Raw genomic sequence first — 13,943 nt, forward strand, 5'->3', positions numbered from 1 at the left:
ATATGGTACCGTATCTTGCATATAATACTACATTATGCGTACGCGACTCTGGTGGATATCTATGGGACTACTATCACCTATCAGTCCGAAGGCTAGTGGGATCGTTACTGGTAACGAACTACTCTGCATTTTAGCGAGACACTGGCCTGGTACTGTAAGTAGAACGAACATTGGGTATCTGGTGAGACTACAGGAGAAGATCTGTTCTTCCTGCCACGAGTTGAAACGGCCCTGGGAAATCCCTATCGGATACGCAGACAGCTACTAGACACAATCACCTGACATGCTGTCCGTGCAATAGGGACTAGCTTCCGACTGTCCCTTTGGTCTCGTACGGAATCTCCACCGTATTTGGGTCTCTCGACACATTTCTCTGTTGGCTAGGCCTCCCCCGACGCTATCCCTGGACCCACGGGTATTTGTACATAATATGTCGAGTAATTACGAGTGAAATTGATCTGAATCAAGCGGGATCGTTCGTATACTCATTACAATAAAGACCACGATAATGAATATTGGGACATTGCCCCTGAAAACCAACGATATACATAGCAATTCCAACAGAAATATGCGTTAGACCTTCTCGTGAGCAGCAATGACAGCCTCGATGCCACAACCCGCCCGGATAATGATGACTGGAAAGTCAGTGATTGCTTTCAAATGAGGACAAATAAGCGCTGACTCACCGACGCCCTTTCCATCATCGAATAGACGGCGGATATTATCTCCGATAGTGTTATTGGGCACAGAGGTGTTATTGTGCTCAACGCCAGCCCCGTCAAGGAGAACCAAATAATTATCATTGATGTCCACCTATATAAGAGATATTAGCTAATCGTCTAGCTGAATTGGCTGGGGAAAACCTACGACATCGTAGTCCGTGTGAATGATCTCAGGCACATCTACCATATGCGAAGCAGGGTATTGATTCTCGTGCTCCTTGCCATAGAAAATATCAATGCCCCCAATACGAATAAGGTTGTGACCATCCTCATCGACGTAAAGGAACAATTCGGAGATCTTGCTGGGAAAGCCATGGATCAACATGTGATCGTTCACTTGTAAGGCAGACGCCTGCTAACAGGGTAAGCGTAGTTCTGATGGCCATTCCTGGCTTATCTCGTCACATAATACCAAGGAGGGGCACCTATCCCAAATTTGTAATAAAGCCGAGGTACGAGAATGTAGCTGTGCTTGGAGGGCAGAAGATAAAGTTTTGTGAGAATGCGAAATGGAAACAAAGGATAATTTACCTGTATTGGGAAGTTTTCTTCAGCCTCAGCAATGAAGAAGAATGAGGGCATGAATATTGAAATCTGAAGAATCTAATGTGGCGGATATATTTCCTGTGGTATCTACACAAGCTTCAAGTAATGGTAATGAAGGTCCTTTTTGATGTGAGTGGTTATCTCTTCTATATTTATGCGGGCTCCTTGATTTGATGGTACACTTTGCCATCAGCCTGCTCAAAACTGCTGATACTGTCAGAGACCACCACCAGGACCAAGCAAGGCTTGCTCCTATAAGTATCTCCTAGACGTCGGCCCTTCTGGCATTTTCTAACTATTGATCATTGCAGGTTGTGTCAGCGAACGAAGTTCAGTTTGCTCAAGTTGTGATATGAGGCTAGTGCAGATCAGGAAGCAAGCCGCACCATCGGAATTAGCTCCGGAATGTCTGTACAGACAACCAAGTTGATTGTATCGACTTGGCTCCGTGTTGTATATATAACCTCATCTTTCTCTCTAGAATAAAAAATCATACCTCTGAACTACAACAGGTTATGAGCCCGGAAGCAAAATCTCGGGTGCCGTTTCTACTCATCCGAGAATCATCTTGACCATCTTGATTATATATCTACCCCGCTTTCATTATCCTCACTATGTCTGCTCTCGTCCATGACTCGCCCGACCGAGCCGTCACGGCCATCGAGCCTCTGACAGGTAGCGACAACTTCGCAACCTGGGAACGTCTCATGACCTCCTATCTCAAAGCAAGCCAGGTCTGGGATGTAGTGTCGGGCGACCTTCAGCGTCCCGATTGTCTATTCAAGTACGCCAAACCCATTACGGCGGACATCCACCCCTTGGTGGAGCCCCACCTCAATGGGGCGGTGAGGCAGCGAGCCATTGAAGCGCGCCTCGAAGTGGAGGTCCAGGCGTTCGAGCGCCACCGTGAATAGTCGCGCCGCGAAGCCGAGGCCTACCACACTATCTTCCGGTACCTGTCCCCCCACATCAGCATTCATGTCGCGGGACTAGAGACGTCCCGTGACCTCTGGAATGAACTTGAAGAACCGGCGAACGGAACTCGCCACGTTCTGCGAGCTGTTCGCCCAGCTTCGCGAAACCACTGGCGAGCGCTGCGGCAGTGCGCGCGAATTCGTTGACCGTGTACGGTTGCTGGTACATCGATTGAATGCCATCGCGCCCGGCTCGATCGGCGATCGAGCACACATCGCGATCTTGCTCACGCAGATCGGACTAGAATATGTCCTGATTGTGGATGCCATTCAGAATGACAAGGATCCGGTGAATCCGACCACGATCGGAAACCGTCTGTCTAATGCCGAACAGACTGTTCGGAGGAAAGAGTCACCGACACCCTTGTAGGCAGCGTCTGGCCCGTCCGTCAATACGGTGCAGCAGACTGCGAAGAAATGCAACTATTGCAAGAAGCGCGGCCATGTGGTCGCGCAGTGCTGGAAGAAACAGCGAGAAGCACAGCCGTCCAGGGACCATGCCCTGAAGGCTGAACGGAGTGTTTCCGGCTCACCAAGAAACAGTTTGCAAAATATACCATCGAGCCAGGTGGAAGATCGGCAGGGCCCGCCGACTTCCAAGAGACCGAGGATCAATATCGTGAGGGCGAGGGTGACGACCCCTTATACCCACGGACCGCAACCCCGGTGGATTCTGGACTCGGCCGCCACCAGCCACATCTGCTGGGACCAGAGCTGCTTCAGCAGTCTGCGGCCCTACCGGGATATGCTGGACACGGCGGGCGATCCAGTGGAAGCCGAAGGGATTGGTACGGTTAAGCTCACGCTCCGGGGGATTTCAACCAACCCCTGGTGTTGAAGAATGTGTACTTCGCACCACGCGTCGGGATGAACCTGATCAGTGTACCGAAATTATTGCGAGACCGCTACTCTGTGGTGGCGCACCCGCAAAACGTCTTTGTGCCACACCAAGGACGGACGGTGGGGACCGTCTACCACGCAGAGGAGGATCTGTTGATCCTGCGGTACCATGTGAGCAAGATCTCGAGAGCGAGTCCAACTGACGAGGGCGCCGGCGACCCGTGACCATGCAGATTCCCTGGAACCGCAGGCGGTGGCCATGGACGTCGACGACCCTCAGGAGTCAAGTGGCGCAGAATGCGCAGCGTCAACCTCTGAACTCGGTGGTGAAGCTGTGATACTCGAAGAAGAAACACAGGTTAAAATGTTAAGGACGACCGTCTATCGAGGGAAAAAGGGTGTTTGTATTGTTTGCATGTTAGGTGTCTAGACCTGACGTCAATTGCCTCTTCCTTGTAGCAACAGGAGATGGACTTCGGACAAGTTCTGGATAAGCATGTGGCGTACTGATTTCCCTTTCGATGCCTTCTAGAAGCATCAATACATCAGAGAGGAGCTTATGCCCCACACCCTCCGCTCTATCGGCCAAGCAAAGTGTCGAGCATAACTAGCCGACGCGACTACGACTGGCCAACAAGATTAAGTGCGTGCAAAGGAGTGGATCAGGCCTCCGAAGCGTTGTGGCACGCTCGGATGGGACATCTGAACCGGGGAGACTTGAGGGTGGTCCTCCGGCAGACCGGCACTCCGTACCGACCGCTGACGCAGGCGCTGCTGGCAACGCCGCAGTGCCCGGCGTGCATGTCGGGTAAGCAGCATCAGAAGAGGAACTCCCGTGCAAGACGGCCACGTCTGCATCCAACGAGAATTTTTAAAATGATCCATTCGGACATTATGGAAATGCCAATTGCCAAAGATGGCTCCAAGTACGTGATCACTTTTACTGACGATTATTCTCGTGGCTCGTGGGCATATGCCATGAGATGGAAGCATGAAGCGCTGCAGAAGTTCCGACAATTTGAGGCGTGGGTCTACCGCCAGTCCGGCGCTCAGATCATCACCGACAACGGGAGAGAATACTTGCCGGTCGGAACACACCTCGAGACCCAGGGAGTCGAGTTTGACACCTCGCCGCCATACTGCAAAAGGCAGAATGGACTGGCGGAACGCACGAATCGCACTATCCGGGAGCGGATCAACACGCTCTTGACTGATGCGAACCTTCCTCCTTCCTGGTGGACCGAGTTTGTGGATACGGTGGTCTATCTGAAGCTGCGCGCGTCAGCATCAATTTTGCGGAAAAAGACGCCGTTTGAAATTTTACACGGGAAGCCGCCTCAACTGTCGCATCTACGACGCATTTGGCTCCCGTGCCTGGGTATTGATCCCGAAAGAGCATCGAGCAAAACTCGGACCGAGATCATCCGAGTGTCGACTGCTAGGCTATTGTGAACCGAACCAGTACAAGCTCTATGAGATACATTCTGGAAAGACAGTCTTTTCCCGTGATGTCGAGTTCGATGAGAGGACCCCAGTGGCGCCACTCATCGAGGGGGAAACAGGCAACGACCTCCCGGACAACGCTCCTCCATCACGTGTTTTTCCACCAGCGGTGCCATCTCCATCTAGCGCATCACCTGGGCCGCCTGCATCGCCTCCAGACTCGGCTGAACGACCGAAGACGCCATCTCAGCGTGTGGAAGAAGCACTTCCACCGGTCAATCCAATCGAACAGGAAGCAGAGTCCACACAGGATCTCGGCTATTCCATCTATGGCCGCAGAAGAAGACCCTCACGGCGCCTGCTGGAATCACTTGGGAAGGTATACACCGCAGGCACACTAAGAGCTGCAACTGCGAGCACAGTCGATCCGTCGACTTTTCACGAGGCCGTTTCGGGCCCGAACCAATTGGAATGGTGGGCGGCTATCCAGAAAGAATATGCGTCCCTTCTCGAGCACGGGACATGGGAAAAGGTTCTGCGAACGGACCTACCCGTCGGAAATCATGTCATTGGCTGCAAATGGGTCTTCAAGACCAAAGCCAACGGAATGCGCAAAGCGCGACTGGTCATCAAAGGCTACCGGCAGAAGCATGGCATCGACTATCACGAAACATTTGCTGCGGTGTCACGAATGGACTCGGTCCGCTGCATCATCGCCAGCGCCGTGTGCGGGTGCAAGATCCACCAAATCGATGCTGTCACTGCATTCCTACACGGTGACGTGGACTCGTTCATCTACATGGAGTTGCCCGAAGGCTTCGAAGAGCCAGGCTATGTATGCCGGCTTCGCCGCTCTTTGTATGGTCTCAAGCAGGCCCCGCGGACTTGGTACCAATGGGTCCACCGCGTGCTAGCCGCTCATGGCTTCACCATGACACAACCGGACAACTGCGTGTTCTACAAACCCAATTGCGTGATCTGTGTCTACGTCGATGACTTTCTCGTTGCTGCAACAGACTCACATGAGATAGCCCAAGTGCAACGAGCATTGAAAACAGAGTTCCAACTGAATGATCTCGGTATCCCACGTTCGTTCCTGGACATCCAGTTTGACTTCCAAGCCGATGAATCTGTGTCCATCCACCAACACCAGTATATCCAAAAGGTTCTCTCAGACTTTGGCATGGAAACCTGCCAGACGAAGAATACGCCGATGGATCCCAAGCAAGCCTTGAATCGCCGTCCAGACGAAGAACCTCCAGAGGAGGAAGTAAAAGCACGATTCGCAACCGCCATCGGTTCATTGATGTGCCTGATAGTCGGAACGCGACCGGATATCGCGTTTGCGCTGGGTACGTTGAGTCGCTCCACATCTCAGCCACAATCGCACCACCAGGTCGCCCTGCAGAGATTCCTTCGCTATGTCAAATCTACGCAATCCCATCGCATTACATATCGCAGTGGTCAATTGATTGGATACACGGATGCCGACTTCGGCGGCTCCGTCGTCACCGATGGAGCCTACTCGACGTCCGGCTACGTATTCCAACTTGCGGGTGCGCCGGCTTCCTGGTCATCCAAGAGACAGGGGGAAGTAGCCACATCTACAACCCATGCCGAGTACATTGGACAGTACAATGCCATTCTGCATCTGCAGTGGCCTCGCACCTTTCTGGCCGAAACGCAACTGTATCGGTCCCCGGTCACCAACGTCATGGCCGACGGCCAGTCCGCCATTGCGCTATCTCTCAATCCCGAATTCCATAAACGGACGAAGCACTTTAATATGAAATTTCTCTATTAGCAAGCCGTGCTGAGTACAGGCGAAATTGGGCTTCAATATGTTCCGACTGAGGGATAGGCCGCACCCAGTCTCACCAAGTCATTGGAGCCTACAGCCTTTGCCAAGTTTTGTAGTCTATTAGGAATCAACGCCTCGGAGACTCCAAGGCAACGTGCGCGACAGCGCAGGCGCTCTTTCCACTTTATTCTCTTACGAAGGTTTTTAAGTGGCTTTACCGAGGCCTGACTGCTCTGCGCAATTCCAGTATTGCCCTGCCAGTAAAACGATTCTGAGGGGGAATGTTGTGATATGGGGTTGGTGCAGATCAGGAACCAAGCCGCGCCGTCGGAATTAATCCCGAGTTATCTATACGAAGAGTCAAATTGATTTCCAATCAACTCGACCTTCTCGTGGTATATATAGCCTCATGTTGCCCTCTATAATGAAACAATCAATTCATACCTCTGAACTACAACAGGGATCTCATGATTCGGCTCTATTGGTACATCAATGGCCAACCAGCATGCTCTACAACGTCGCCACAGCCGTGTACCCAACGGCCGTCTCTTTAACCGAAAGGAACAGCCTGGCAAAGAAGCAAAACTAGCGACAAACTCCTAGGTGCATTGAGGTTGGCCCGAGCCGTGAAATTTGAGCATTCGGACCTTCTCCAGACCACAAGTGGGTTCAATTGTGCAGTCTGTTACATGCCCCTAGTATAAACCATGGAAATCACGAATAGCGAAAGTTGATTACTCGTCCACGGGGTGTGGTCACTCAAGTTTCCTCACTTACGTGTTTCGCACGGAGTGGCCACCCGAAGGCTTTTTGTTGTTGCACGACTGACCCGACTAGCGCATTGCACTCCTTTCAAGTTATGAAACTGAAAATGGCTGCAGTTCTAGTCTGCTTCGTGAGCGTTCGCGATAGCGGGTCGAAGATGATCGAAGTGTCTTGTCTCATTATGATCTGTTATCTTCATTTGGGGACGCCTCCGGGGACGGGGCGGCTGATCGTCGTGTGCGCTCCGATTCGAAAGCGGCGGCAGGCATCTCTGGGAGTGACTTTGATCGACTGATACTGAGAAAATCATCTTTGAATTTATGAAGCCTTCGCTTAAGCCTTTGAAATCACGAAAAGGAAAACCTCCTCATATCTCACAGTCAACGTGCTCGTGGTGCGTGGAAGGAGGACGACTACCTTTTCCACCACCCACTGTATTTAAGTATCCACACACGTTGTTTTTGGAGTGACACAAAAACCACTTCGTGTCATTCGTAATGCATTCTTATACATCTTCTGCAAACGGAATTGCCGCCTACGGTAACTCCGCCGGATATATTCTCGGGCTCCCGCGCTCCGAAACGACATCTCGATCAGATTAACCAATACACATTAGGTGGAGCTTCGTAGTTTGCTGATCGTCACCGCGTGCACTAACTCAGTTGGATAGTTACTCGGATATACTGATACGACCTAATTACTGCGACATTCTCTAGTCATCCTCTACCTGACCCGTCTAGTCACATTTTACTCAAGTCCGTGCCCTCGTCCTCAGTCGCTAGGGTTCTCTTCCCCTTGTTGATCTGCACGAGCCAATTCGGGTTGCATTCTGGAAAAAGCGGAGGTAGCCAATTTCTTTTATGTACTATACCAGACGGGTCCGCAAAACCGAATGGAGATGATACAGAAGGTCCAGCGGTTTCGCGAGTAGCATTTCTGGTTGATAAGGTTCCATAGCACAATCTATTGTCTGTATATTTTCATAGCGGCAGCGAAACCACTTCAAAGTGACGCAAGACTGAAGAGGCATTGGGACAACGAAATCGGTCTACGACTCCAGAATTGCTAGCACAAATGCCGTCCTCCCAGCACCCCATCACGGCACCCAGTCGGTAAACGTTCTGCTTGACGTATCCGCGAGCGAGGCCAGCACTTCACAGAGAATCAAGATGTGATGGAGCCCGCATTAGGCAACTCAAAATAGATGTTGTGAGAACAGGTCTCCAGCTGAAGCATAATATTAGTGGGAATTTTTGACTAGATCTCGTACACGATTTTGCTGTTCGATATGTTTCCCGAGCGTTCCATCTCGAACCCACGCTGAACTGAACGTAGACCTCCAGTCAGGATTTGCGGGTGGTTGGGCTTTATTTTGCCGTCTTTCAACCAATCTGATAGGGAATGAAACAACCTAGCTGCTAGCTCGTGGTCCTCGACCGACGGCTAAAGCATTCAACCGTCCAGTAAGCTATAAGGCTTTCAGACAAGCTATAAGGGATGCAAAAAATTATGCTGAACTTACTTTGAAATTCGTCCCACTAAACTGATGCTCATGCAAGAAAGCCTTCCATATAGACACATAAGTCCGCTTTGAAAGAGGAGCATCTCCTAGCATATTTAAGTCGTCCGAGTGAAGGGTGCATAAATTACCACCTCCACTAGTCAGCGCCTGTGACACAATGAGAGAATTAGATGAAGGTCCCAGCGTGTCAAAGGCGTATTCCAAGTCTGGAGCGAGCTTCCTAATGCGGGCGACCACATCCTCGTCGCGGTAATCGAGAACATAGCAAGCCCCTAGGGACTTTAGGTGATCGAAATTGCTAGGTGCGCAAGTCGCTATGACGCGGAACTTGTACATAGCAGCTATTTGAACTGCGAATCGGCCGACACATGCTAAAAAAAGAGTCAGGGCCTAGGAATATCAAGGAATTAGATGCAATAAATTGTAACTCACAGCTTCCACCCCAGATAAGGACTGAGACATTAGGACCCCTTTTTATATCGACATTGAGGCAGGATTTTGAGAAAAGGCCTAAGTAAGCCACACAAGCCCCCAACGGAGTCGTAACGGCTTCTTCCCGAGCGAGACCAGGCGGTAGCTTAAAGCAAAGTTGCTCATCTGCCAATGTATACTCGCTATAACCACCGAGGCCAATATTTCCGCCTATATACGTCGTCAGCATTTCAGTAGACATATTTCTTCTGCGCGGCGTAGTTACTACCCCAGATCAACCCGCCAACTATATCTCCCACTTTGACTTTGGACACCTGGTTTCCGACTTTCTCAACTTCACCTACGAAATCACAACCCAGTACGCTCCCATCGTCGAATTTTCCAGAATCAAGTGATTCAACTGTTTCTTCGTGAGCTACATAGCCAAAACGAGCATTTTCCGGCAAAAAGTACCATCTACAGAATTTTGAGCCGCATGAGACACACAAATAAGTGCCTGGTTTGAACGGGGCTCTGGAAATTGAACGGTGCGCTCTTTTAACGTCCTCTTCCCGTTAATCGTCTTGATGACGACCGCATTATTAATACGACGAGCCATTGCGTTGGCTTATATTAGCATCGGCGAGAGAGCAGTAAGGGTACTGAGCTTCATGCCAATAGTAACGATAATCTGTAAAATCAATAGTGAAGCGAGAACGAGATGGCGCTACTTATAGGCTATAAAGTTGGTGGAACTATATTATGGTGTATGACATCATTATTATTACATGCGACATAGTCGCCAAAGTCTATGACCTCGTAGATGCAATGGTTATTATTATTATTAGTAGTAGTAGCTCATATTCGCCTTCGCCATATGGGGTAAAAGTCTTCTTGTAAAGGATCCCTTATGTACAAGACGGATTCGTTAAGGAAAGAAGGGGAAATGTGTGACAAGATCTCGCGCTAGGGGTAGCACTAGAAGGCCTAAGTATGGAATCACGAGATATGGACCATGTTAAGAGGTTACGGCGAGGAAAAGTACGTGTATTCCAATGCACAAAGATACTTGATCGCTCGGTTTCGGAAAGGTCGCAACCTGCGCTGACTAGATACAGACGGAGCGTCATGTGACACTGACATAATCAGGGTAGTCATGCGGCTCATGCCAAACCAGGCTATGCCTGAGGCGACAGCATACTGTCGGCGTGGGCCGTATTATAAAAATGTAGGGTCCAATCAATGGTGTTCAACTCTCTGTATTGCTGTATCGACTTTCCTAACAATTTATATGGGCCGTCCATTACTAATCTAAAATTACAAAATGCATAGGATCAATGGATCCTCCGGTATGCCGGTATGCCAATGCATCTACTCCGACATTAAGTCACATAGTTAAGCCGTGGCAGCAATTAATTTCTAATATTAGATCAGCACAGCGAATGCGACCTGAACTGCCGATCCGGGCTCGTCACGAAGTATCGCCTTCTTATTTACTGCACATCAATGGCTGACCCCAGGACTACAAAAATCTTTATCTGCAGGCAAAAGAGAGACGAAGGCAGACAGACAGAGGAGCGCAACTAACCGACCACCTTCGCGGAGCTCATCCAGCACTGCCATGTACTTCTCTCCGGATCTCTGAGAGTGGATTTACCATCTCGCTCAACAACCGGAACCATACCTCGTCCGCCAGAAAAGACTGCCCGGCTGGATTGGAACAATGGACCGACTATCCAAATGAACTCTCAGAGATCTACAGGTCCGTCTGCCAACATCTTCAGCCGGAGCCGGGACAGGAACCACGGCTATTCTCGTCTGTGGCTGAATTATAAGGGCTGCGGGCAAGAACCTGAGGCCTACTGGCACAGCTGATTTAGGTCTCGGCGCTCTGGGATTTCCTGTCTTACCGATATTAGAGCCTATTATAGTCTACAAGCGGTGCCATATTGGCTCGTCTGAATTAATATGCTGACATTTAGACACAGAATAATCGCCAAATGGTCGAGTTATAAGGACCAACAGTCATGAGCCGATTAACAGAACAGAACGGCAAATATGTTCCAGTTCTTTAGACAATACAGCACAAACATTTGCGTCTCTACGAGCAAGCGGGTAGAATATCCCAAAGCCTGACTGGTTTTGATGTTCGAGGCAATTCGACCTGTGAAGAATGATATTGCTTCCTAATTCTAATCCTGATTTTTCTGGTACATACATGTACTTTCTGACTCCTTTAATCGATATTGCATTGATTGGGGATCAAGATGCAGCTGGCTTATATATTTATTTTTGCTTGTCGAGTGGTCTACTCACCCTCAGGAAATCGTTCGACACTTCTTCGCACCCGAAGGTCCCTTTTTTATCGACTGATAGACTTGAAGCTTAGCATGTTTCTAAATACCGGTTCTTAGTTACAAAACACTATATTTGCTCGTTCATTTCGAAAGTACCAGTTATTCTAAAAGAATAGCCAACAAGGTAATAAGAACGAGTAGCCTCTCAATCATACAGCTCCTCCTCATCCGCAGCAGCACACTTCGGGCACTTCTTTTCTGGCTGTTTCGGTGAGAAGGTACTCTCGGACGCGGTGTCCGATTCTATATCTTCCCTCGCAACGATATGTTCGTACCTGCTCTGTAGCAGTTGTGTGGCGAGATGCATCGTGGCCCACTCCCTGGGGAAGATGGTGTCGGAGATCAAGATGCGGTCAGATAGCGTTTGTAGATATTGAATTGTATCGATAGCCAATTTTCTACTAATTGTTGTGAGGGTTCGGGGTCTCTTTCGATATATTTCTTGAGACGCCCCTTGTGAGCCGCCTTGTATTTGAGAGGCAGAGGATGAGTGTCGACGTTGCTTTCGTGGGAAGGTTGGAGTCGGCTACTCTCTTCCTCACGTTCAGTGGGGGTAGATCTTGACTTTCTGCCTTTATGGCGCTTTTGGGCATCATATAGTCCCTCGAGCTAGCAACGGAGGTGGCTACCTCTGTAGATACGGAGCTAGTGGACTGTCAACAGACAGCTGTAAAACCTGGCTTGGGTGGCCGCGATCCCTGTGGCTAAACTGACCAACGGCCCGACGGAATTTTTCAGCCGATTCATTGCCTCCATGGGATATATTGTTAGCCGAGTAATTTCCCGAGAAAGGGATCTAAGATAACGGTACCAGTTTGCCATGTAAGACCATTGTGTTCTTCTGTGTCCGGGGTATTGGACCTCTTTGATACCTGCGAAAACTTGTGATCCATGATAGTTGCTTGGTCTTTCTAGTGATGATGCTGCACTGGCAAGTTATTGGAGCAAAGGAAGAGTATAATAGCATCCACTATGGGACAATCATGAGCTTTTAAATGTTTGATGTCCACCATATAAGATATACCCACTATCAAGTTTTCGTGGGCTACCATTGCCAGCGCCGGCTCCCAGGAGGACTGCTAACGTTGATTTGTTGCCTCAATCACGGTACGTAAACCACTGCGACATCGAATCAACGATGTTTCAATCCAGTTTCCGTATCCACGTGTTGCCCGAACAACCAATTGATTGGAAGCGCATTCCCGGGAGCAACCTGGCTGCCAGACTGGAGTTGGTCATGGATAGAAACATGCGGAAGGGAGATGCACTTCCTACACCTCGGGGGCTGTTATTGCATCATGATTCAGCCGCACGAAAAGCCACAGTAAAAGGACGACTAGCGGAGTCTTGTTTGTGCTTCCAGGAGCATCAGGGCCTTTGGCCTCGTCCACGGTAGTCTGGTAATATCATGCTGATACATTCGATGCATTTGCTGAGTATTCTCAGGTAGCCACCTTTGGCAATGCATGGGTGATGATCGGTGTCAGGAAGTTGATGTCAACGTTTACATCAACGTTGAACATGAAATTCACCGAACACCAACAGCATGTGTGTTTTACACCCATAGAAAATATCTACTTGAGTTATGTTAGTTAGTTAACTAGTCACTAGCGGGGTTTGGTTTAATACCAGTTCAAAATCTATTCTTGATCGGCTGCCTTGATTCAACGAACAGTAAGGGTTGCCTTATTGTTGGAAGCAGGTCTTAAGCTAGCTGGCAAAAAAATAAAGTAAGCTCAACAGTAACGACAAAGAATGGTGGGATTTGTCTTCCTGTGGAAGTTTTCGGTAGTTTGTTGATCAACAGCAAAGAATATGTTCCTCGAGTAGAGCAAGGTGAGGTATGAGGTATCGCAAAAAGACCAAGGCAAACTCTATATGGCTTGAAATGTTTTATGCACAATCCATCACCCGCCCTGGAGATGATAATATACTGGCCCGTTTCACAGGACTGTAAAACCTAGGAATACACAAGTGATTCCTAGAGCTGCTTTACTACCAAGTACCGGAGGCGGTTTCCGTGGCCGACGCTTTCAAGGATAGAAATAGTGCTTCTACTTGAAACACTCTTACCGAGGAGGCGCCTATAAGGATTACCACTGATGCGGCAAAGCATGAACATGGCACCTGGCACGGCTCACTATCTGCTGGGCCATCCTTTGTTAAGGCAGCGTTTACGTGAATATCACGTAGCACATAAACTTTACAGTACACGGGGATAATGACCTGCTTCATCTTTCTACCTCCGGCTCTTTACTTTGTTCCCTTGAGCGACACCTGCCTCAATTCTTTACACTCAATAAATCTGTTCTTGCGCGCACAAAATCTCTCCATCTACTGCCACCGCCATGGTTCGAATGCGCCTTATCATTATTTCCCTTACCGTCACTTGGCTAGCCCTTGCCAGTCTCAGCTCGGCCACTGTACACTTTGCGGTCGTCCTGCGAGACCGTGCAAAATCCGACCTCGTGACACTGAGCGGCTCTATTTTGGACCTAACGTTTCAAAACCTCATGGACGACGTCGTCGACGGCACAGTGATTGCGGCCCTAGTTTCAGCCC

General features: G+C 49.4%; 2 protein-coding genes across 2 annotated transcripts; both read right to left on the reverse strand.

The window, feature by feature from the left end:
• Window positions 1–573: 573 nt before the first annotated feature.
• Window positions 574–1,047, reverse strand: N7489_004843 (Eukaryotic translation initiation factor 5A; the record flags this gene model as incomplete). The annotated part of the gene is made up of 3 exons (XM_056710595.1): window positions 574–635; window positions 687–813; window positions 868–1,047. 3 exons carry the CDS (start codon window positions 1,045–1,047, stop codon window positions 574–576), a joined length of 369 nt encoding a protein of 122 aa, XP_056569016.1.
• A 7,301-nt stretch (window positions 1,048–8,348) lies between these two features.
• Window positions 8,349–9,643, reverse strand: N7489_004844 (zinc-binding alcohol dehydrogenase family protein; the record flags this gene model as incomplete). Its single annotated transcript, XM_056710596.1, has 5 exons — window positions 8,349–8,534; window positions 8,614–8,984; window positions 9,046–9,255; window positions 9,311–9,445; window positions 9,499–9,643. The coding sequence occupies 5 exons, from the start codon at window positions 9,641–9,643 to the stop codon at window positions 8,349–8,351; spliced, it is 1,047 nt and encodes a 348-aa protein (XP_056569017.1).
• Between the last annotated feature and the right edge of the window lie 4,300 nt (window positions 9,644–13,943).

Source organism: Penicillium chrysogenum (assembly GCF_028827035.1).
Source record: "Penicillium chrysogenum strain IBT 35668 chromosome Unknown utg000002l_segment0_segment0, whole genome shotgun sequence".
In the NCBI taxonomy this organism is placed as follows: Eukaryota; Fungi; Ascomycota; class Eurotiomycetes; order Eurotiales; family Aspergillaceae; genus Penicillium; species Penicillium chrysogenum.